Here is a 26566-nt window from a genome sequence, read left to right as displayed (position 1 = left end):
CTATTATTATACACTCCTGGAAATTGAAATAAGAACACCGTGAATTCATTGTCCCAGGAAGGGGAAACTTTATTGACACATTCCTGGGGTCAGATAAATCACATGATCACATTGACAGAACCACAGGCACATAGACACAGGCAACAGAGCATGCACAATGTCGGCACTAGTACAGTGTATATCCACCTTTCGCAGCAATGCAGGCTGCTATTTTCCCATGGAGACGATCGTAGAGATGCTGGATGTAGTCCTGTGGAACGGCTTGCCATGCCATTTCCACCTGGCGCCTCAGTTGGACCAGCGTTCGTGCTGGACGTGCAGACCGCGTGAGATGACGCTTCATCCAGTCCCAAACATGCTCAATGGGGGACAGATCCGGAGATCTTGCTGGCCAGGGTAGTTGACTTACACCTTCTAGAGCACGTTGGGTGGCACGGGATACATGTGGACGTGCATTGTCCTGTTGGAACAGCAAGTTCCCTTGCCGGTCTAGGAATGGTAGAACGATGGATTCGATGACGGTTTGGATGTACCGTGCACTATTCAGTGTCCCCTCGACGATCACCAGTGGTGTACGGCCAGTGTAGGAGATCGCTCCCCACACCATGATGCTGAAGACGACACGTCTCCATTCATCCCTCCATTCACGCCTGTCGCGACACCACTGGAGGCGGGCTGCACGACGTTGGGGCGTGAGCGGAAGACGGCCTAACGGTGTGCGGGACCGTAGCCCAGCTTCATGGAGACGGTTGCGAATGGTCCTCGCCGATACCCCAGGAGCAACAGTGTCCCTAATTTGCTGGGAAGTGGCGGTGCGGTCCCCTACGGCACTGCGTAGGATCCTACGGTCTTGGCGTGCATCCGTGCGTCGCTGCGGTCCGGTCCCAGGTCGACGGGCACGTGCACCTTCCGCCGACCACTGGCGACAACATCGATGTACTGTGGAGACCTCACGCCCCACGTGTTGAGCAATTCGGCGGTACGTCCACGCGGCCTCCCGCATGCCCACTATACGCCCTCGCTCAAAGTCCGTCAACTGCACATACGGTTCACGTCCACGCTGTCGCGGCACGCTACCAGTGTTAAAGACTGCGATGGAGCTCCGTATGCCACGGCAAACTGGCTGACACTGACGGCGGCGGTGCACAAATGCTGCGCAGCTAGCGCCATTTGACGGCCAACACCGCGGTTCCTGGTGTGTCCGCTGTGCCGTGCGTGTGATCATTGCTTGTACAGCCCTCTCGCAGTGTCCGGAGCAAGTATGGTGGGTCTGACACACCGGTGTCAATGTGTTCTTTTTTCCATTTCCAGGAGTGTATATTACAGTATTACAACTTAGACTGTGTCCTTAGGTTCTCGTTCATTTTGGGATTCATGGAGCTCCGTGTAATGGAAGTTCGATAAATTAATGAATGTTGATTTATTCATACTTCAGATGTTAAGCCCCATAGTGCTTAGAGACATCTGAACCATTTTGAATCATACTGAACGAAGTCAAACAATACATCCTAATATTTTGTAGTTTTCCTGAATGCGTCAATGGAAACACTAACTGGCAATTTTTATAAATAGAATCATGTGTCTTTTTTCAAAGTATGTGATCTCAAACGCAGCTAAAGGCGTGAATGAAAATACTATCGTACTTTCTTAGCATAAAATTGTAATATTGTAGTTTACATGGAAGAGAGAGGCATTAATTTAGGAAATGACGCATGTGAGTTTTGTTTTAATACTTACTGAAAAGTTTTACTTTTTACGGGATTCACGGTATTTTTCATTTCAAATGTTAAATTGTTACTATTCCGTACCAATAAGGTTGTTCGTTGACGCATGAGCATTGGATCTTTGACTGTCTCACCTGTTAGATACCAAGGATAATTGTCAAGTGTAGCACGCATACATCTGCGACAGAGTGTTGTAAACATTCAATGACGCTAGTGAATGACAGCGATACAAAAACTGTAACATCCTAGTTTTTCCGTACCAGAGGAGCTAATATGCGTTGGCCATCGTTTTCACTTATACTGTCTGGTGTTTTCCTGGGATATATTGCATATTCAGTGTGGTCATTAGCGCAGTTGTTTGTGCCACCGGCATGTGGTAAAGGCGAACGTTGCATTCCGTCATTTCTAAGAAGTAAACCGAAATTACATGTAAGTATGCTAACAATGAAAGAAAAATGTCAGAGAAATTATGTTTATTGATTTGTAATCCAGGTTCATGGATGTATATGTCTGGAAAACCGGAGCGAGTTTAGATTTGTCTACATTTCCTGAACTACGGTGAAAGCTATTGTCATGTTGATGACTATTGGTCATTTCGTGGTAGGAAATTATTTTGCCTTTATTGCAGATACGGTGCGTCTTGGTCACGTATGTGTGATTTACCAGATGGTAGTGTGCACTGCTGTAAAATGCAGTGCACGTGTGCAGTAGTAAATGAGTGCCACGTAGATCTACTGAAATAATGTCTTCTGGTTTGAGGTTTATATTTATGCGTGCATATTTATTTGTTGACACGAGTTTGACAAAATTCAATGACATTCCAATTCGTTAAATAAGCACATAATTGTTAGTGAAATAGGAATTTAGCTAGTAGGCCTATTACAAAAAAGACCAAATAATAAAAATGTCTTTACAACATGTAAAAAGGAGTTACTGTAGAGTAAATCCATCTCATCGGAGTGTGATAAGGGAGTGTTATTGAAAGATGAAAATTGGACTGATCATGTTGTGGGTAAGAGGCACTTTCATGGCACTGTGTGCATTTGATGGGCATATGTCCTTACCAATGAGATGGAAAAATGGTAGATGTGTTCATTGTATAGACAAACAGGGCAAGCATGTACTACACAAATAATAAGTAATGAAGAAGAAGTTGCTGTTAGACAATTCCTAGATATAAAGATTGTCATATGTCAGTAAACCCTGGCATAATATGTGAGTATGTACCTCATGCATACCCTTTATCTGATTATGAAGCTGACTTTAAAGTGTTCTGGCAGCATTTTATTTGTTTCATTCTCTATTACCATCGGCCAGTGAAAAATTATAGTCACTGTCATGACAAACTATATTGCCCTATACAATTATGTTTTATTAGAAAGTACAAAGAAACAAAAACTGAAAACAAAATGATATTCTTTTGCAATGAAGGAACCAAAGAGGCATACGGAAAATAACAGGACCTCACCTACCCCATTGTTTGCAACAGATATAGCTCATGGTAAGCAAGAGGTCTGTAACATCAGAATTCAGGATGAAGTTTCAAATCTGGTACACATGTGTGTTTTTACAACTTCCCTTAATATGATGTATTGCTTGTTAGCTTTTGTCTTGGGGCGTCGGATCAATACTTGTTTCACAATTTTTCTGGTATTTCACCAGCACGAGTAACTGATGTTGTCAAAGATCCATCATCCATTGTTGGTGGAGGACTGGAGCCAAACCTGCAACTGGTGGTTGTGTGTACCTGTTGTGCCAACATATCTGAGAGTCTTTTCCTGGTCATTTCAGCTGTGGTTCACTCCTTGTTACCTTCAATGGTTGTTCACAGCAGCATGGGAATCCAGGATCTGTTTACCCTGAGGCTTTCTGCTTTCTTGTTAAAACTGTTGTCGTGTTAGTAGTGTTAGCAAGAAAGAAGGAAGCCTCAAGTTAAATGGAACTTGCATTTATGTGCTGCAGTTAACAAGAGGAGAACCACGACAGCAATGACTATGGAAAGCACCTCAGATGTTGGTGCGATAAGTACATATAATCTCTGGAGGGGCTCAACTCCAGCCCACTGCCGGCAGTGGAGGGTGAACCTTTGACAATGACAGCCACCAGTGTTGGTGAAACAGCAGAAAAATCATTGAACAAATGTTGGGCGAAGATCCTAAGACAAAAGCCAACAGGCAGTACATGACCGTAAAACCCACAACCTTTTTTTTCTTATTATGTTGCAGTACTGTTTATAATGTGAAAGTATTTCTCTGTCATTACTTGTTTTGGCTATTTAATTTTTGTTGTGAGGATAAACTGACAGCTGTGGTAATCTAAGATTTCTTTAATGGCCTCCCAGTGTTACATTAATTATTGTTTTAGAAAACAGCTCTTAAAACTGGATAGAAACTCGTTAATAAATATGTTGTATTAAGAGCTAGCATTAGGCTCAGTGTGCACTTCACCCAGCCAGTGTAAATGAAGCTTCCTTTAAAATTTTCAGTTGTTTTGTCATTAATCAGCCTCATGGATTTCTTTGGTGTTTTTTTTTTTTTTTTTTTTTTTTTTTTTTTTTTTTTTTTTTTTTTACTGTACAGGGGTCAGAGTTATGTAATGTTACTAACTGTGCTTCATGATCTGAGAGTCTGTCTTTCACAAGATAGGAATGTATTTTTGTAACTTCCACATTTTGTTTGAATACATTAGCCTATATATTAGGGTGCTACTGTCTTGAGTAACTCAGGTTGGGAAATTAATTAAGGTACTAAATTATAAGTGGCTAACAGAACTTCCAGATCATTTTTCGTGTCATATTCCTTCAAGAGGTTACATTAAACTCACCACAAATTCATAGTACCTTCTTTCTGTGATGCACAACACAAGAAACCATCAAAATTTTTCATAATTAGGCTATTTCCCATTTATCCATGGGGACTTCTGAAGTGTAGCAATCACAAAAGTTACATTTCCCAGCATTAACCTGCATTGTATCCTTTTACCAGGAAAATTGCCAGACAGCTGTACATTTTGCGAAGTTATTTTATTTTGTTTTGACAGGCAGTTTCATAATTTCAGTACATGATATTCAGGCCCCAACAAATTAGAACGAGTATGTATATCAAGGTATACCACAGTTGACCTTACAGAAAAGCAGTTTAATAATAAAAGTGCTTAAAATCTACAAAATGCAATTAGCAACTTTAAGACAAGTACCTGTATTGTGCTGCCGTTGCCTCCCATACATCTAACTGCTCTTGCAACTCCTTCTCACAATTTCCCCATAACATCAGGTCATCGGCAAAAAGCACTGCTTTTATTTTATGATCTCCAATTGCATCTGATACTTGCTATAGGATTTCATCCATAACAATAATAAACAATAAAGGCGAAAGTGCACTTCCCTGTCGCAGCCCATTTTCCAGCTTGAACCATGCAGTACGTTCCCTCCCCACTTTCACACAACTCTCACTTCTCTCATACATTTTTCTGACTTTTCGTGTTATCTCTTCATCTATCCCTTTTGCGTTCAGCACATCCCAGAGCTTGTCGCTACAGAATGCATTTCTCTGCAAAGAAAAGTGAAATAATTGTCACAACAAGGAAGAAGAATAGACCAAATGTGGATATAACTTGTGGAGGGGAAAAACTACAAGTGGTAGAGAACTTCAAGTACCTGGGAAGCATGATTGAAAGTAAGGGGGGAGACGCAGTGGAAATAAATGAAAGGTGCAGAAAAGCAGGGCAGTTCTGCAAATGCATTAGGGGGCTTATTTGGAGCAAGGAGGTGCCACAGAAATCCAAGGGAATTATATACCGAACCTACTTTGTCCCCATATTGGCATACGGAAGTGAGACATGGGTAATGCACAAAAGCGACAAAAGTAGAATACAGGCTAGTGAAATGAAGTTCCAGAGGAGCAGGTTGAGTGTAACAAGACGAGACAGATTGCGAAATGTGTATGTGAGGGAAAGACTAAAGGAGGAACCAGTACAGGACAGGATAGAAAAATCAAAACTGCAGTGGTATGGACACATGAAGAGAATGGATGAGGGAAGAATTCCAAAGAGGATGTTTGATCTGCAACTGGAGGGGAAGAGGCCCAGAGGAAGACCAAGAGATAGATGGGTGAAGGGAGTGAAGGAATGTGTGACGAGAAGAGGAGAGAACTGGACGAAGGTGGAAGAGGGGGAATGGTGGAAAGACAGAACACGATGGAGAGGCTTGTGTTCCCGACAGATCCAGCCAGTGGCTGGAAACTGTCCAAGATGATGATGAAGACAAGTACCTGTGCACATACAGCATAAAAAAGTAATGTACACATGCTGGTGAGTGTTGAAAGTATTTTAACATCACAGAATTATAACAGAACATGCCAAGCATTACAAAAGACTGTAAATAGACAATATACAATCAGAAGCACATAATCCTTATAGATGAGAAACACCCTAGTTGTTATGAAGACCCACCCTTATTCAAAGTTAAACATTGTGATGTAACTTATGAAATACATGATAGTGTGTGTATCCATCCCCTAAGTATTATCACCATTGATGATATATCAAAATTAGTTTGCCACAACATCAAAAAATGCAACTAAATGCAAAACCCAATGGCTAACATCTTATTAAATGAATCACAGTATGCAAAAAAAAAAAAAAAAAAAAAAAAAAAAAAAAAAAAAAAAAGTGAGAAATTGTCATAAAATAGCTCTAGAACATATGTTATATACAAAATCAAAAATAAAAAGATATGACTTTGTGTCCCTTACATCAGTTAAAAGGCAGGCAAATACTAGGGCGAAACAAACAAGGACCTCAAATCCTTATTAACTAAGGGGAGGCCTCTGAAATCTCAACTGACAATGTAATACTACTACCCTGGGAATATAAGGTATCATGCTATCAACCTTTCTATAAGATGACGATCCCACACAAATAGGAACTAATATGTAGGAACTTTGATAGTGTAGGGGTGGAACAAACTAAAAGTGAGGTAAGTGAGCAAAGACCAACAAGGCACCCAGTAAGCCCATGAACTAAGGAACATACAGATACAAAAAAAGCGGGGGAGGCAACAGCTGATTGAAAAAATTAGTTGTTAAATGGCCTCATGCTATAAACCACTCACAAAGTAGAACAGTACTAAATCAAAACCTTGCAAATGATGGAGATAAGCATGGCGATAAAACAGGCAATGTATTGGTGGTACAAGCGTAAACATCTAGGAGTCTCAAGCCACACAGTAAAACTTGTAGCACACAACAGTAGCCCATAACATATCGAAGCTCGTGTTGTGGGTCACAGGTTTTACTACGTAGCTTGAGACTCCTGGCATATTTAGGCTTGTGCCAATATTGTTTTTATCACCTTGGTTTTCCCCATTATTTGCAAGGTTTTGATTTGGTATTGTTCCACTCGAAGATTGGTGTATAGTATGAGGCCATTTAACAACTCCTTTTTTTGCTCACAACTGTGGTACCTCTCACCCCCCTCCCCCTTTTTCTTGCTAGTATGTTTCTTAATTAGTAGATTTATACTTTGGTATCTTGTTGATCTTTGCTCACTTACCTTACTTTTAGCTTGTGAAGTCTATCTATTAAAAACGTTAGTCCACTTCAATCAAATATGAAACAAAATATTTTTAATACACACATTCATCCATTACCACAACAAGCTGAAACCTAAATCAACATGCCACAGTTTTGTAATACTTTAGTTGAGCACTGTGATTGTGTTCTAGCATCTGCGGATGGGTACAAACGAGGTGACTCCATTGGCTGCTGCCCCCCAGGATGCTTACAATCCTCTAGTGAACATGTGGCTCTGAACATTTATGGTACTATTTACATTCATCTTCTGCAAGTCCAACATATGGAGAACCTGCTGCAGCACAGTTATGTAAGGCTTACCAAGGCAAGCAGCTATGCTTCGGTGGACTTTGTAGATCTCGTGGAACCTAACAAACTAAAAAACAAATCTGTTAATAGTGTGGGTGAACTGTTGGAGATCACAAACATTCACACAACAAAGAAAGTTTAACATAATGATCCCCCTGGAATTTCATTAGGAAAATTGAACCTTGGTAATTGTAAGAGGGCACAACGATGTTAGAACGCCTTTACTTTGGTAGAGAGAGAGAGAAGATGAGCCTTTCAGAAAGAATCCCCCTTCCACATCAACAAAACACTGAGAAGTATTGCTGGAACAGTAAAGTCAGTCAAACACCATTCAAGCGTATTTGGTTGAAACTGCTACATATTGGCACACTACCACCGTTCTGAAATGGAAGAATTTTGATTAGTATACTGTTGCTGTAGAAAAGCATAATACATTCAACTTCAGTAAGTGTGTTGTACGTTGTAGAGATATCGAGAACATGTCCACTGCTAAGCTGCAAAAATAATGGGAAACAGAAAGTGTTATCAGGCTCCAAACTAAACTGCTTTGTAGACTGCTCAGGTAATCAACCAGCTTGGAACAGCATTTTTAGAAGGAAAGAAAATTCAAAAAATTAAAGTGAGCCAGAGAATGCTGTCTACTGTTAGTTGATGTTTGTAAGCAGCTGGAAATCATCATGAGTACTCTCAAGCAATTGGAAGCTGTTGCAAATGGTTGTTTTGAGAGGGTTACCATGAATCATGTGCCAGAGTTACCAAAAATACCTCAAATGCTATTATTGCTTCCCGGGAATCGTCTCTTGTCTACAAGGACTATGAAATCTATCACTGCTTTTCTGCTTAATTGGGTGTGACATTTCAGTGGTAGGGCTAGGCATTCTGTACAGGGTACACAGGAACCATGGAGAACTAATGGTGTTATACTGATCCCCCTAATGAACAAATTTGGGGTGCCGTCTATCGCTGAAACTGAGACTTCCTTCAACTGTTGGAAAACCTGCGGTGTCCCATCTCAAGGGGAGGCGAATGCAAAACAGTAGGGGTCTGTAAATCATCAGCAGTTGAAACAAATGGCAAATAATGGTACTCCGTAGGGAAACGTCATTAAGGGATGTAAAGAGACACCAGGTGCACTCAGTGTGTATAAATAGCAGCCACCTCCAACATGTAGGAATTGGGTGTAGCTAACTGCAAACTTTGGAGCACATTGGAACAAACAATACCTGTCATGAGGGCACAGGTGTCATACTTGAATCATTACAGTGACTGGCAGGACCAGACTTGATCAGAGGTTTGGTGGAGATAACAATTTGCAGCATTTCTTTAGAACTGATCATGGCAGTCTGGTTCTTAGTCGAGTGGAAAGCTTGAACTGGAGACTTTTAAGTTTCTGTGACAAGTTAGGTTGTGACTTCCTAGACGTGTGCCATTGGGCTGATAATTGTAGGGTCCCCCCCCTCCCCCCCCCTCCCCCGCCCCCCCCTCCTGAATTGGGTCAAATATGCACTGCACATCAGAGGCTGCTACCCCAGTAGTTGAATGTGTGTGGCATGCATATAAGGTTATTTTTTTTTTACATTAGATGACTCCATCCATTCCAGATAATGACAGCTGTAGGAGACATGGAAATATCAGTGTAAGATCCAAAGAAATGCTCATTACAGGTGAGAGTATTAAAATCCTTAGACTTCGTCTTCAAGGAGCCAAAAAAATTCCAGTCTCATAGCATGGCCAAAGGTTGCTGTGAAACAGATACAAATAGTGAGGGATGAGAAGAGCGAACAGGAGGAGTGAATTTAAAAGTAATACACGAGGCAAAACAGTCTGCTGGAAGTTAGCACAGAGGATACGACCTAGAAAATATATTTGTAAGTGACAGAATCAGTGCCCAAACATAAAAAATTATGGGAAACCCCATACTAAGAGAACAACACAAACCAACTTTCATTAATCATTGTGGCTATCAGACTCAATGTAGTTCCATTTAAAGGACATTTTAATTCGACAAGAGAGAGAGAGAGAGCAGAATGGCTTGATTTTACAGAAGAATTGAATGGAGAAATCATGCAATTGGAATCCTATATCAGTTCTGTTAGTTAAAAAAAGTCCAGGACCAGGAAGTACATGCCGAGGGGCTGTAGAACTGAATACGTTATGGGCTTGGAGGGAGGCTCTAAAGAACTTCTGGAGCAATATAAATCAGTGAATCATGACGATCCTTTCTCAGAAAACAGTATTCAAGCAGGTAAAGAGGTTCTAGAAGCAGTATCAAAGTGCCAAGTGAAATTTGGTCCAAACTGTTAACAAATCTTTACATGAAGCAAAACAGCAGGTACTTGTGGAAGTTAGCAAAAAGTCTCTACAACTCCGGCACCTGATCTATTTGGAACAACTCCTGATGGGATAGCTCACTGCCCTCTGGTAAATGGGAAAATACCATTTAAAGTAAAAAAAGAGTGAAAATCCAATGTGATATGGGTAATGAAGTGGATGCTTCTGCCACGCCATTCAGTATTCAATTAGGCTAAATGGAGGAGACAAAGCTGCTGGCTTGAATGATATTCACATTGAACAAATAAAGAATTTTGAGCCTGCAGCCCTAAAATGGATTGTACAGTTAACGAATAGTTGTAGCACTACCATGCACATTATGAAACTCTGGAGTATAACCAAGGCAGTGGCTCTGTTAAAACCGTTGATAGAACCTACAGAACTTCAGACCTGTGTCACTTCTGGCACTTGAAAGAATGGTTGTTGACAGAATTTTTGGAACAAGAGAGACCAAAATCATATCATAACAAATAGTATTTATGCATGCCGAAATACTCAATCTCGCCCAAAACACATTGGATGGCTTCAAACAGAAGCAGATAACTGGAGTCACCTTTATAGATCTCTTGGCTGCCTGTGATACATCAACCATAAACACTGCTTATTAAATTTTATAACATGACTAAGGACTTTTGAAAGACAAATTAGTGGAATATCTGCTTCAAAATAGGCATCTTTATGTGATGCTACAGGAGAGGAAGAGCTGCTGGAGAAGGCAAAAGAATGGCCTACCCCAAGGTAGTGTCCTGTCACCAATTTTATATAAACTGTCTGCACAAATGACCAACCTATAAACACTGAGATGAGACAGTCTATACATGATGATTATACTGCCATAGCTGCACCAGGAAAATCATGTGAGAAAGTGGAAGGGAAACTGATGCGGAGTGGAGACTTAGCTGTCTACTACAGAGAGAATTTCCTTAAACCAAATACCTCCAAAACTCAGATGTGTGCCTTTCACATTAGAAATAAAGATGCTCATAGACAATTGAAAGCGATGTGGCAAGGTCAGGAGTTGAACCATGATGACTTACCGAAATATTTGGGTGTCCGACTTGACAGGGCTCTGAAATTTGGGAAGCAGTGTCAAAATGTGAAGGGAAAAGGTATGTGCAAGGAATACCATCATCTTAAAATCCACCAGCACAGAATGGGGAACTCAAGCTCAAATTCTGAGAACATTGGTTCTCACATTGTTGCTCTGCAGCAGAGTGCAGCATCACTCTCACACAACTACGCACATGCCAAATATGTCATTTTGCCAGTTGATGAGATGATGTGCATAGTTTCTGGCTGCCTAAAACTAATGCCAATCCAACAAATTTACTCCTTTGTTGTCATAGGTCCACCTGCAATCAGAAGGGAAGTTGCAGCTGAGTTCGGAAGGAGAAAACAGGCTGATGATCATAGGCATCCATTATATGGCTACCAAATAAACCACAGCCAATTAAAGTCCAAGAAAGTTTTATGCAAATGACCAGCCCTTCAGACAAACTGCCTGCAATACAATTGAAAATTTATGGCAAAATTGCCTGAAATGTAATAGAAAATTTATGGCAAAACTGTATTAATCACACACTAATAAAGTCTAAAGAACAACTGGCTGATGGAAGTAATCTACTATTTCAGACATGGAGGTTACTTAAGAACTGGTGTGAAGTGGTGCAGTATCAACCTGAGAAAATGGGGATATAAAGAGAGTGATTCTTGTGAGTGTGCTGCAATACAGGGTCATTGACATCTTATAATATGCCCAAAAATAGGCAAATCTTGCAAAATGGCGGACCTTATCATAGCAAATGACAAAGCCATCCTTGTGGCTTGTTATTGAAAATTTGCATTATAATTGGTAACTTAGACACATGAAGTAAATAAGAAGCAGCAGTACTGCAGCTGAGCCTTGGAGTCTCTATAGAGTGACCCTTTGATGCTGCTGCAGTGAACTATGGCAAGACTGAACAAATTTGAGGGAGCACAACTGATTTTTCAATAAATATCCAACACCAGTTATTATGTTCAGTTTTCTAATTTTAGTAGAGAACAGACTCTGTAGTCTCTTGTAGTAGCGATGAGTAATAGTTGAAATTTTCTATTTGTCAGAATAGAGGAAGAAGCAGTGGCTTGCACTTGTCTCCTATTTTGAATCATTGTGTATAGTCACAATGAGTAATAGCTGATATTTTTTTGTGTGAGAATATAAAGAGAAACTTGTCTCCCATTCTGATTAAAGCATTTGATTGTGTTTTGTTGGAATGAGTTGCAAGCAGAGTTCTCATTTCTGATACTGAAAGATAGAAGTTGTCAAAAGAGTTTTGCTAGAAAGGACATAAAGTCACTGTAAGAAACCTTTGTGAATAAGGCTGAATTACTGGCAAATAAATTGTTCAGAAATCAAATTCTTAAGTCTTTGCACCTTTATTTGCTACCACGAAGCCAACTACTTTTCCTCTCCATTCCAAAAATTGCCTGTGCTAAGCATCCTAAGAGACTTCCTCCCTCTCACACTGCAAATGGTAACTTAATAGACCTCAGTCCGCATTGTCATCAATGTCCTGATTGTGTAACACAGGCCACACCTTTGTCCAAATTGGTTGTGTGACCTGTGCCTTGATGCAACACTGAAAACTACCTAGATCAGGTATTTTGAAAGCCCAGTCATGAAATGTATTAGTTCTAATGGTGATGAATGGAACTGAACTCATTGAGGATATCCACGATGAAACTGAGATCAGTGACCTTGAAGCAGTTGAAGCAACAATGATTACAATTGTACAAAGGACAACAAAAACAAGTAGAATGATTTATATGTTCAACAAATTAAAGGAAGAACCAGTAGTATCATATCTCAGTGAGGAAATGGAAATGTTTAACTCTGGAGAGAAACTGGGAAGCTGTGGCTCAAGTTTAAAAGTATAGCTGACCATGTGATTGATAGATATGTGTGGTCTTTGACACAAAACCTAGATAGCTGGTGTACAGACTAAGTCTGAGTCATTCATTTAAGGCTACAATAAAACTAACCGCTATTCATAATTCGTAGTTTGGCCATCTACATGATGTGGCAGCATTTTAGGAAATGGAGGTTTCTGGGGGAAGTGCTGTCTTCAGCTTGAGTTGTTGTTGTGCTGAATTTGCTCATAATTTTTTCATTTACGGTTGATTTGCCTGCTAAAAGTATCACTCTGATGCAGCTTCACAGATAATTTGGTGCACTTTTTAAAAGATCAGTAATAACAAACCCTTCCAGAAGCATTTCTATAAATAAGCTCATGGCTCCATCGAGATCAGAAAAATTTATACTTGAGTTTCTTTGCCATGCAGTGGTCATCAGTCACCTGATGCCAGCCAGCATCCACTCTAGTGATTGCAATGTGGTACACCTTCATCAAAATCATTAGGTCTTCCTGAATGTCCATTCCTGTCAGAATGTTCCTTCTTGAAATTAAGGGGGGAAAAAAAAAGTTTTATGATGTGATTTCTACAATGATGCACGTCCCACACACAAATGTTTCAAATTGCCACTGCTGCCTTCATCTCTCTATTAAATCCCAATCACACAATGTGGCACAAATGTTAGTTCTTTTTCCATTCGAGTCTCTGTTTCATAGGACTGAAGCAGCACTCATAAGATTCTGATGCACAAAATCCAATATGTAAACACAAGAAAAAAGCTAGTAGGTCATATAAAAAAATGGCAGTTGTAGATACACTCACAGAAACATATGCACCACCAAAACAAACATAAATGTTATGAACTAGTACACCGACTCATTTTTTTTAGATAAATTTTAATCTTGATGATACTGCAAGGTAATTCTTATTGTTACTTTGGTTTCTTCCATCATAAGTGTACCGCAAATTGAAATGTTCATTCATTAGACACTTTATACATGTATTGACAAAGCATCACCAGCAACAACATTGGAAGTATTCAAGTAGTTGATACTTTTAGTTCTTTTGGTTTTTATAGACTGAATGACAGTTTTCCTTAAGGACAACATATTCTAAACATTACTGCCAGAATTTTTTGTGTTTCTTTTTCCGCATTCTGATGAAAGCTACTTCTCCTGTCATGTAGGCAGAAGCTGGAATTGAATGTAATCTGCACACAATTGCTTCTTTTATTTTCACACGGATTTTTTAGACAACTTTTTCAGTCAAGTAAAGTGGTTTACTTGCAAAATACCCTTTCTTAGTTTCAAAACTGTAAGTTCATTTATCTGCTACAAACATCACCCCAATGCAACTTCAAACATAATTTGGTACACTTTCTAACCCATCAGTAATAACGAACCTTTCGAGAAGTACGTCACAAATAAGCTCATCGCTCCATCAACATCAGAACAATTTCTAACCCAGAGGCTCTTGGCATGCAGCAGCCATTGATAACCTGACGCCATCTGCCATCCACTCAGGTGTTCTCTGTAGATACCCATATTTTGCAATCAATGCTGTGTGTGTTGCGCATTTTATTTGTGTTTGCTTTGGGTTTAGTGCCAGCCACAGCATTCACAAAACAAATCTTTTTTAAGTTTATAATGATCGAAATATTTGTTACGTATTGTAATGTTTACAGCGTAACCATTGGAGATGATCTGAAAAAGTGAACCACATCTGGTGAATCAGCTTTTCAGTTTGCAGTATGCTTAAGAGAAAAACAGAAATGATAGTGACAGTTATTGATTTATGGTGTCTAATTTGCAGCCAGTGCATTTGTGTACTGTTGGAAACTATGCTCTAGCCAGTAGGCCTAGTTACATAGTTGGGAATAAAACTCATTGGCTAATGCTTTCACTATTCTGGCCCTTAGTGGCCAAGTCCTCGAGAGACAAACTGTACTACTCACTTCAGAGCCCACTCAAGAAACAAATGAGCTATGGAAATGTGTTCCTCTTGTCACTAGTATAACCTAGACTTGGTAACAACACAGAATATATTTGTCAACTCTGGTCTTTGAGTTACCTCCTAGATGGCACAGAAATATCCTGTTTAATTCACTTGACATTTTCTTGTAATTTCTATTGAATTATCTAAGTGGTTTTCACTTAAGGTGTGGCGTCAGGTTGTCAGTTTACAGTTATCTTTAGGAACATCGTTACACACAGTAACTACAGCTAATTTTGTACTTTACATTGCAGATTGTCTGCCTAACCCACCATTGGGGCCCTGGCACTTGTGGTACTACTTCTGCTACACATCTGTCCTCCTATTCTTTTTTCCTCTCTGCCTTTCCATCAAATTGTCTTGTTGGTGCCATCCATGCTTAAATTTGGTTTATGATTTTAGGCACTCATCTTTTTTCTCTTCTGGCACTTTATACAGCTTTTCACCCTTCATTACAATGTCACCATTGTTGGGTTTTACCTACCATTCCTCTGCCAAATTTTACAGAAGGATGGATCATGCAGGGAAGTGATACATACAAAACTAATATGGTAGCCATCCCATTGTGGGGTGGTAGCTTCCTGACCATCCAGAGATCACACTGGTAATCCCCATATATGCCAAGGAGTTTGTGTCCAAAGTGGCTGGGGCATAGGGAGTCCGAACAATGGTTACCAGACCAGGTAGCCGTTGCTATGGCTGGGTGGCACATGTGGAGAGAGCCCCCATTCAGAGTGGGTGGCACCAAGGAGGATGACTTACAAATGAAGCAGTGCAAACTGTCTTCTGCTGGTGGTTGTATGGCCCCAGCAGTCTCTTTTGAAGGAAAAGATTACTACAATGCAGAGAGATGTGACCCCACCTGGCTACACTTTGGGTCAAATGTAGGGCTAAGAAACAAGGGGGAGAAATACTCCCCAGAATACTACGTATGCTCTAGGAGTGATGAAGATTCCTTTCTGGCCACAAAATCATTACTCTTTGTTGCATGCCTTGAAGACAGGCTTGGAGAGGTAGCAGTGACTTATAAATGGAAAGTGGTTTGGTTCTGATTAAAACAGCATCCTCTGCTCAGTCGTGGGCAGTGCTTGCCTGCAACAAGCCATCCCATTGCGAGGGTGGTGTGTGTGGTAGCCCGCTGTCCATCCAGGGTTCGCACTGTTGATGCCTGCACTGACAGTCTCATTATGGTACCGGGTATCATCTTCCAGTGTGACCTCCTTTTGTAGACCGTTAATAAGTTAAGTGGCAATTTGGTGTGATGGGGGATGCATTTTGTCCATTGTGTTCAGTGGGAACAACAGGAGAATGGTGTTGATACTGGGGCCTTCATCTTGGTGTTTGAAGATGACTCACTGCCGGTCATTCCACATCAAAATGACCAGGGGTCCCCACTCTACAATCTCCAAATCTAATGAAATTTGGTGTGGAGGTTCTATATGGTCTTTGGTGGCTACATGCCAAATTTCAGTTCAGTTTCTTCAGTGGCTGAATTCTTAGAGCACTTTAAAGAGAGACTACTCACCTCCACATCATGTATGAAAGTGCAAATATGCCAACTTTGCTAAACTTTTTTAAAAGTTCTAGCAAAAATTTGGTCAGTTGCTTTAATATGCGTAGACAACTTTTTAGTCTGAATCACACCATGGCAGAAATTAGGAATTTAGCCTTACCTAAATATAGAGACAAGCCTCTAAAGTGGCTAAAAAATTCATTGCGCTGTTCTGAGAGCCATTGTTTGTCCGATCATTGCTACTTTTCATATGAACCAATCACACCAAAACTTCAGAGGGTTGTTCATATCTATGATGTCTATATATTGACCAAATTTAATTAACATTGGATGCCTGCAAAGGTGGCCAAAATTTTCTAATTGCAAATTTTAGAGTATTTTTGGGGGGGCAATATCTCAACTGTTTCTTCTTCAGTCCTCTTTTTCTTGCTACAGCGGGATAAAGCATGCTTTAAGCTTTCAAAGAAATATTGTTTAATTTCTGTATCTTTCAGTCTGATGAGTAAGAATACATTTCAAAAGTTATTATTTTAGCACTTGGAGAAGATTTAAAAGTCAAATATTTTGCTCATTAAGTCCCACAATTAATTATTTTTATTTGACTGTATAAGTCAGTTTCAAACATTAATTTAACACATGACATAAAAACAAGTAAAGTACAAAACACAGCAAATTTGCAGAACAAAAACATTACAGAGTCAGTTCCATTTTTCATTAAGCACTTCTACAATTTTGTCAATGACAGATTGTGGATAACTGTATTGTCTTCCTGGTGATGATGTTGATGGGGCTTCTAAAGTTACGAAGGTATGTCGCTCAGGAATCCAGCAGGTATCTTTAGCAGTTGGCCAGTGGAAGGAACGAGCATGACTGTGTGGGTGCATAAAGGTGATGAGGACGTCTTTTTGTTCATGTGAAACTTCACATTTTCAACCCATACATACAATACTTGGAATTGAGACTGCTGAAATTTCTTCATCTGCTTCGAAGGTGTTAACTGTGAATGCTGTAGCATCATTGGAAACTGCTTACTCTGAGCTGATTACAATTAATTGATTTTCTCCCTTTCCAAATACTGTATGTCCCATGGTAAACCTTGTTTCTTGATCTTGGAGGATTTTCTCAATTTCTTCTTTTGGTACATAAAAAAGCTTTACACCTGGAATACTATCATCACAGAATTTGAATAAATCATATGGAGCCAATATTTGGTTAGCTAAGGCTCTCTGCAGACTAGCACAGGCTGCAAGTCATTTTGCTGTTCCCCCAATGCCATCACAAGGCAATTTACCAATGGCTTGTTCCAAAAATATTCCATTTGGCAGTGATGCTAAAATCCGTTTCATACAGGTATAAATTGATGAAATTTTTGAAATTCTTATTTTGAGCAGCTGAATCATCACTAAAGTAGTAAATGTTCTTAATGTTTTGAGTCTTTGTTTTTAAATATGGTATCAACTTTATTTGAAAGGCATAGACAGCAATGGTATTAGGACAGGACAGTTGCTGACCATATGAATGCTCATATGCTGACATTCTTTGCCATCGAAATAGACATCAGATGGATGAAATGTGGCCAGACTATTCTCACAATGGAATCCTTGCACAGTATCCTGGACAACAAATTAATATTCTCAGCAAAATCTATCAATGTAATTAATTCATTTTTTGCAAGATTCCTTTTTAGCTGCTTAAGATACAAACTTTGGTGTTTTGACACAAAGTGATGGCTTCTTAAAGCGATAATTTTCAAAATCAGTGCCTCCATGAAATCTTCAACTGTTCTCTGGCAAGTCTCCACTGTGTGTCTGCCAGCATGGACCCATTGATTGTATTCCAGTGTTTCTTCAGGATCACAGTCTGTAGAAGAGTCTTCAAGAAAAGCCTCTAGTCGCATTTTTCCTGGACATTCCTCACAATGTTGGAGCATACTATTTTTTGATTCCAAACTGCACTCAGTTTCTTTTCATCAAATCCTTGTAGTCATCTTGAATAAATGTTGCTGAAGCCAACATTAATCTGACATTTTGATGAATTGCATGTACACATACTGAATGTGATACAGAAGCACCAGCTGTACTACACCGTTTCGGCATGAGCTCGCAAAATTTTGAGAGGCTTAGTTCATTTCTGTATTGCTTACAATGACCAATGAAAGTCTTTTAAGGTTACAAAGGAGCAGGCATTTCTCCTTGTGAATCTTTCCCCATATATTCTTACTGCAACAGAATCCTTTTTGCCTGGGAATTAACGAGAAAACTCTTCATCTTCAAAGAAAGTGTGGACATTTTGTTTTATTTCATCAATGAGCTTTTTCCCCTTTTCAGTTTGCAGTTGTTGCCAAAATCCCATCTTCCGTCTTTAGTTTCCTAGCCTTCTTCACCATCTTAGTTGAAACAGCAAATTCTTTAGCCATTATTTCAGTAGTGTAGCTGTTTGGGGCTAGGGCCAAAATTTGAACTGTACTGCTATTGCTTGAAGTCTGAAGTTTAATTTTAAGTTATTCAATTAAGATGTCCATTCCTTTACATTTATGGCACTCTTCCTTTTGTATCTGAGCAATAACTACTTGGCTCACACCAGCAGCTGTGTCAGTTACATTAGTAATATCACCTTGGGCTTTCAGAATTTTGCACTTTATGTATCCCATTGAATCCCTTTCGCTGATCTGTTGAAGCTTTAGTAGTGATTCTCCAAGTGATGATAATGAAGTGTTAGCAGTAAAGCAAGCATCAACAACACCTATGTCTTCAGTAGATTGTGATTCTTGCTTAGCCTGATGGGATGTTTCTTTTTGGGCATTTCATTTCTACATTTGGTACACATTTTCTGACCAGGTTTAAAAACTTCATTAGTCAATAACTTCAGCCTATCAGACATTGCTGTGTTTACTGGTGTTCAGGCCTTCTTGGTTATATGTCTTTCTTTACCACTTGTGTTGCAGACATTCTGGTTTGAACAAATTTGGGCATCTTCAGTAAAACTAAGCCCAGACCTACACTGAAGAATGTCCTTGTCAATTTGTGACATTTCCTTAACTGACTGTAGTTCCCTTTTGCCATGATAGAATGGTGATGACTTCAGGCAATATTCAGTGTTGTTTTTATATAAAATATACAAATTAGGCTATTAAAACATGTTGTTTTAGTGTTTACCTTCAGCTACAACAGTAATTACTGATTATTCAAACACTTAGTACTCAACACTAAGATAGTACAGTGTCAACATCAAAGATTACACCGCACAAAAGACTGACACTGTGAAAATTGTCAATATGCAAGATCCAGAAATTAAACAATATAGCTTTGAAAGCTATATCCAGCTGTGGCAAGAAAAAAAGTGTTGAAGAAGACACTGTTGAGATATTGCCCTCCCCCCCCCCCCCCAAAAAAAAAAAAAATACCCAGAAATTTGCAAGTAGAAAATTTTGGCCAACTTTTCAGATGCATATCTTTTCACCTGGGCATCCAGTACTAATTAAATTTGATTGATATATAGACATCATAGGTAGGAAAAGCCATCTGAGGTTTTGGCACGATTGGCTCACATGAAAAGTAGCAGTGGTCGGTCAAATCATGGCTCTCAGAAAAGCGCAACAAATTTTTTAGCCACTTTAGAGGCTTGTCTCTATATTTAGGTGTGGCTAAAACCATAATTTTTGCCATGGCGTGATTCAGCATAAAAAGTTGTCTATTTATACTAAAGCAAATGACCAAATGTTTGCTAGAACTTTTAAAAAAGCCTAGCAAAGTTGGCACATTTGTGCTTTCATACATGATGCAGAGGTGAGTAGCTTCTCTTTAAAATCTCCTAAGAATTCAACCACTGAAGATACTGAACTGAAATTTGGTATATAACCACCAAAGACCATGTAGAACCTTCACACCAAATTTAATTAGATTTGGAGATGGTTGAGTGGGGACACTTTTTAATATTGGTCCCTTTGACGTAGAATGACCCTGCCTGAAAAGGTCAACGTGTATGTGTATTGATGCAGTATGAAACCCTATGTCTTCCCTTCCATGTGGTACTTCAAATGTATAAGATTTGGGCACATGTCCTTGTGTTGTAATGCCAGACCCATCTGTAGAGATTGTGACTGTCAGATGCACATGAAAGCTCCATATGCCCCCACCCCCCACCCTCATCTGTGTCAACTGCAGGGAGCACCATTCCTACTGTTCACTGGACTGCACCATCTTCCAAAGAGAAAAGAAAATACAAGACTGTTGACCAATTCATGTATATGGAGGCCAAGAAAAAATATGATTATTTGCAACCTGTCCATATGACTATAACATATGCTATGGCTTTGATGACATCGTCCTTAAAAAAAAAAGAAGTGACAGTATCCTTGCCTTCGGACCTTCTACATTGGGCCCTTGGGGCCACTTAACTGTACCTGTTTTCCTGGTTGTTAGGGGCCATTTTCCCACTGTTTCCCTAACAAACTATTTGGTAGTTTTGACTCCCCACCCACTCTGGACGTCAGTCCCCAAGCAACACCTGACCGAGCGAGGTGGCGCAGTGGTTAGACACTGGACTCGCATTCGGGAGGACGATGGTTCAATCCCGCGTCCGGCCATCCTGATTTAGGTTTTCCGTGATTTCCCTAAATCACTCCAGGCAAATGCCGGGATGGTTCCTCTGAAAGGGCATGGCCGAATTCCTTCCCCATCCTTCCCTAATCCGATGAGACCGATAACCTCGCTGTCTGGTCTCCTTCCCCGAAACCAACCAACCAACCCAAGCAACACCCTCCTCTGGCATCTCTCACCAGGAAGGGATCCCTCAGAGACTCCCCTCTCAGGATTCTGCTGATCTGCAATCAGATATCAGCCTGTAGCTGAAAGTGCCACAGGTTGCTGGTTGTAGGGCTTCATGTTCCTGAAACTAGGCCAGACAAGCCCTCGCAAACATCAGAATCATCCAAGGAGAAGAGGGACAAAAAGGAGACCTTGAAGGTGGAGGTTCTGGTGGTCTCAGTGCCACCAGACCCCATGTTCTGACTCTACACCTGAGGCAAACTTCCTGGTGGTACCTGTACTACCTGATCCTCCTACACAACATGCTTTGGTACTGATGTATGTTGATGTTGTATCCTTGCAACCAATGGCAGAAGTCTATGCTGGACCATGACCTGCCTCCTTGGTCCCTTCACATCCATACATCATCCTCCATTCGAGCTGAAGTAGTTTTCCACCATTTGCCTGACCTGTGCTGTCTCTTATGTGTTTCCCCTACCTTCTGTATTACCTTTCAGAAAACTTGGTTTCCAGCATGAACCTCTACTCCTCATGCCTATCAGGACTATTTTTAATTGAGCTGACTCTCACAGGGTGTCAGGTGGAGTTTGCATTTAATATCTGGAGTCTGTGAACATATGAAACTCAGTATGACTTCGAAGGCTGTGGCTGTTAGTTTGAGGATCTTTCTGGATTTTACCATCTCCCAGTGCCAGTGGCGAAGTGCCTCAGAATGTGTTGTCTGCACTGATTTCTCAGCTCCCACTCCCTCCCTCCCCCTCCTTTCCTCACTGTGGGTGACTTCAATGCCCACAGCCTAATGAAATGTGGAAATACAACCACTGGCCGTGGTAAAGCCATCAAAACTTTGCTCACTGTGCTCAATCTTTGTCTGTTGAATACCGGTACCCCTTACACTTCAGTGTAGCATTTAGACCTTATTCGGCCATTGATCTTTCCATTTGCTACCCTGGTCTTTCCCCCTACATCCATGGGAAAGTCCATGATGACTTGTGTGACAGTGATCATTTTCCGACAATCCTGTGCCTTCCTCAGAGTCACTCGCCTGGGTGTCCATGCAGATGAGCTCTCAGCAGCACTGACTGGGATCCTTTTGCATACCCAGATTGAGGTATCGAGGTGGCTGTCCATAGTAGAACCACAACCATTCTATTTGCAGCAGACATAGCAATCCCCTATTCCCCAGAATCTCCATTGGAAGATGGTACCTTGGTGGACTTCAGAAATCACTGTGGCTATTAGAGAGGGCTCTCAATGCCATAAGTGACATCCATGTATGGAACACCTCACTGCCTTTAAACAGCTTCATGTATGGGTTGACCACCTAAAAAAATGACAAAAAGAGTGCTGGGAATTGTATATTACTACCATTGGACTGCTTACTCCTCCTTTGCAGATGTGGGCAAAGGTGTGACACCTCTGTGGACACAGTCTCCCACAGATGTGCCTGGTGTCTCCCTGAATGTTGTTATGTTCACTGACCCAGATACTGCCACCAAACATTTTACTATGCGTTTTGCTAGAGCCTCAATATCTAGCTGTTATCAGCTGCATTTAGTGTCCCCAAAGAACAGGTGGAGTGAATTCACTTACCTTTCACTACATGTCGCCTGGAGCCATATAGTGTTCCATTCAGTGAATGGGGATTCCTCGGTGTCCAAGCCCTTTGCTGTGACGTGACTCCAAGGCCAAACTGCATCCACAGCTAAATGCTCAAACACTAATAATGGATTGCCAATGTCGTTCTTGCTATTTTCAGCTGTATCAGGGATGAGGGTGAGTTCACATCTCGGTGACAAGAAATCGTGATTGTCTCAGTATTGAAACCAGGTAACTACCCCCTTGAGATGGATAGCGATTGCCCAGTTAGTCTCACTAATATTCTCTGCAAGTTGCTCAAATATATGATGGGCTAGTGGCTGTTTGGTACCTTGAGTCACGGGGTCTTTTGGCTTTGTCCCAGCTTGGTTTTCATCAAGGCCATTCTACTGCCGACAATTTGATCTACCTGGAGTCTGCCATCTGATCAGATTTGCCTGGCATCAACACCTTACTGCTGTCTTCTTTGACTTGCAAAAAGGCTTGTGACACCACATGGTGTCATCATATCCTCGTTACCCTACGTGAGCGGGATATCCAGGACAAACTCCCAATCCATGTCTGGAACTTCTTGTCACCCCTCATATACAAGAGAATGGGGTCCAATGGGGTTCTTTATTGAGTGCCCGTTTTTCTAGGGGGTAACAGTGATGTAGCTGCCGCTGTGGGGTCTACAATGTCACACTCTCTGATGCTGATGAAGTTTGCATTTACTTTTGCTGCTTCACTGTGGGTGTTGCTGAATGTCGACTGCAGGGTGCTGTTCAGAAGCCGTAGTAGTTCTGACCCCTCATCCGTGGATTTTGGTTTTCAGCCACCAAGACATGTGTCTTACTTTAGTTGCCATCATACTGTCCATCCATGACCAGAACTCTTCCTCGATGGCCAACTGCTCAGTGTGATGGGTCTTACTGCCTAGGACTGGTCTGTAATGCCCAGTTGCATAGCTTCCCCATCTTTGCCAACTTGAATGAATGTGCTGTCTCAGTAAGACCAGCTTATGTGCATTCCGCTTTATACTTTGGTGGCTTTACAGAGCTCTGATCCTGTCTTGTCTTGATTATTGGTTCTGGGATATAGCTCGGCATTGCCTTCACCATTTCAAATGCTTGACCTGATACACCATTGTAGGGCCAACTTGTGACCGTTCTTTTTGGACCAGCCCTGTGAATAGCCTACTTGCAGAGGCTGAGGTCCCTCCACTACAGATCAGGCACTAATAACTGCTGCTCAGCTATGTAATACGCATTTGTTGCTCCCCTTAGAATCCAAACTATTGTGTCCTTTTTCCTGGTAGGGAGATCTGTCTCCCACACAGTGGCCCAGGACTAGAATCACAATCGCAGTTAGCATGCAGTGTCTCTGCTTTGGACTCCAACTTCTCCCTTCTTTGATGCATTTTTGGGTTCAGAAGTGGTATACACTAGCAGTTCTACAGTCGATGGGAAAACTGGGTTTGCCTACAGACACGCAAGGTACAGTGAACTACACTCCCTGGCGAATGAGTGTAGTGTATTCACTGCAGGATTGGTGTCCATCACTCGAGCCTGTAGTCATATTCATTCTTGCACCAGTGAGACGCTCTTAATCAAAGTATTCAAGCTAGTGGCCATTGCTACTCTTGACACCAATGGGTTGCGACTATGCAGGATCTCCTTGCTGCTCTCTGTCGACATGGATGACTGGTTGCCTTTGTCTGACCCCGAAGTCATGTTGTGATTCCAGTAAATGAATGTGGTGACCAGTTGGCTAAGTTGGCTAGAGGGATGCTGACTTTGGAGATGGGGTACCAAAATAGGACCTTTGGTTGCCTCTATGCCATCAGCTGTTGAAACCCTGGACCATAGATTGCTGTGACCTGATATCTCCAGACAAATCCAAACTATCTGCAAGCAATAAAGTGGACTGTGGCCATGTGGCAGTCTTCCCTCAATGTTTCTCACAGGGAATCTGTCGTTAATTGTCGGCTTCATATTGGGCACGCTTGGATGACCAATGGTCACAGTCTATGATATGAGGATCCACCACATTGTTGATGTGCTGCCTGTCTGACAGTGGCCCACATCTTACTGGTCTGCCCCATTTTACCACCTTATGACAAATCCTTTAACTTGCTCACAAGCTGCCTTTGGTGACAGTGACCAATATCAAAGTGTCTGATCTGGTTTTATATTTTATTCATGAAGGTTGTTCCTACTCCTCACTGTGAAGTAGGGCATATTGGCCTCAACAGCTGCTTGAGGGGTTGGAAGGGTACCCTGCCACCTGCTCTGATCGAAGTTGGCCTTGGTTGCCCTTGCTCAGCGGCCTGGCCTGACTCCTGCCATTCCCACATTTTTAATTCTTCTTGTTCTTTTACATCTGTTGTTGGTTAACTGCCTCGTCATAGATGTTCTCTCTCTTGAGACTTTATCAATTTATCCACATTACTAGTTTTCTTGTGATAATGGAGGGTGAGGAAACACTGGATGTAGAGGGTACATCTCCCATTGCATAACATATCCTGGGGTCCTCTGGACTACTTTCTGTGCAGGGCAACTCACCCACTTTCACCCTTACTCCCCTCTCATTTCTACTTGTTTCTCTCGGTTTTGTTTATTCTTGCTTACAGTCAAGTTCGTCAGAATTTGTCTTCTGTGTCCTTCCCCTCTGAGGACTCTTTCCTGCTTGATACATATAGTATTAAGGGACTAATGACCTCTTAGATTGGTCCCTTTAACTCCATCAAACCATTCCAATCCATCACTAGGATAGAGAGAGAGAGAGAGAGCATTATTTCTCAGTTCCAATCTTGCTGGAGACAGACTTTTTATCTGTTTTGTGATGAGTTTCAGGCAAAGGACAGGGTTGCCACAGGTTCTAGAAATTTGGGAATATCAGGGAATTTCAAACACATCACAGAAATCAGGGAAATATCAGGGAAAGTTGGAAAAAAAAAGCACTGGAAAAATCTCATTTTTGCCTCAGTAGATGAAACGGTTTGTTTACTGAGATGTCATGCATCGTCACTGGCTGTGTGCAGCTGAGTATGTGCACCACTTCCCTACTCCACCATTACTATTGGTTCTCTCCTTCCTACCACTCCCCTCAGCTTGCAGTCAGTGCTGCCACCATTTCTTGCCACTACCTTAACAGCTGTCGACGAGAGGCAGGGCAGCATGAGGAGAGGTTTGTTTGGATCTAATTCACAGAGACTGTAGCCGCAGTGGCCAGAGACGGAGGTCATGTGTGCGTGAGCAGTGATTGTGTGAATGTGTGTGTGTGCGCTCATTTTTTGACAAAAGCTATGGCTGAAAAATTAGTTGTGAGAGTGAGATTCTTTTCTATGTCCCTGTCTGCCGCTCAGCAATCATCTTTATGGTGAGTTACTACCTATCCTCATTATTATTTATTCTCAGAGTATTTGAACAAGTTATCTGATGTGTGGATTGATCACCATGGTCTCATTTCAACAACATGTTGTCTGTGGCTCGTGAATAGCTGGCGACACGAGTAGATTTCCACGATGGGCCAAATCCGCAGGCGGTTTCTGCTGGTATCTGTAATATATCGGGCCTGCTGATCTGAAGCCGTTCAGTTCCCACTAAGGTGCAGGCCCTGCTCTTCAGATCTAGTCTCACTGATCTGCCTGCAGGCTGGGTCTGTTTGTGTGTGGCGTAATGCAACAGATTTTCATGGTTTATCCGTGGATCCAGACATACATAAAAAAAATGCTGGATGGAATGTTGATATATAACAGTGGGTAATAACCAACAATAATGAACATAATAGAACCGACACTTTATTAGTGGTCACCTAGTGTTGCTTTACACAATTCTTCCCCACCTTGTGCACTTCTTTCAAGAGGCCTACGTTTTTCTGTGGTTA

At 41.2% G+C, this 26566-nt stretch overlaps 1 protein-coding gene across 1 annotated transcript in view; it reads left to right on the top strand.

The window, feature by feature from the left end:
- Window positions 1-1883: 1883 nt before the first annotated feature.
- Window positions 1884-26566, top strand: part of LOC126258655 (cleft lip and palate transmembrane protein 1-like protein) — a 163513-nt gene continuing 138830 nt past the window's right edge. The window contains exon 1 of the mRNA XM_049955658.1: window positions 1884-2153. Within this exon, the coding sequence (XP_049811615.1) occupies window positions 1998-2153 (156 nt within the window). The 5' untranslated portion in view covers window positions 1884-1997. The remainder of the gene's footprint in view (window positions 2154-26566) is intronic.

The sequence above is a fragment of the Schistocerca nitens genome, chromosome 1, assembly GCF_023898315.1.
Source record: "Schistocerca nitens isolate TAMUIC-IGC-003100 chromosome 1, iqSchNite1.1, whole genome shotgun sequence".
In the NCBI taxonomy this organism is placed as follows: domain Eukaryota; kingdom Metazoa; phylum Arthropoda; class Insecta; order Orthoptera; family Acrididae; genus Schistocerca; species Schistocerca nitens.
Note: the sequence above shows the minus strand (reverse complement) of the source record. Positions and strands in the feature narration are given on the sequence as shown.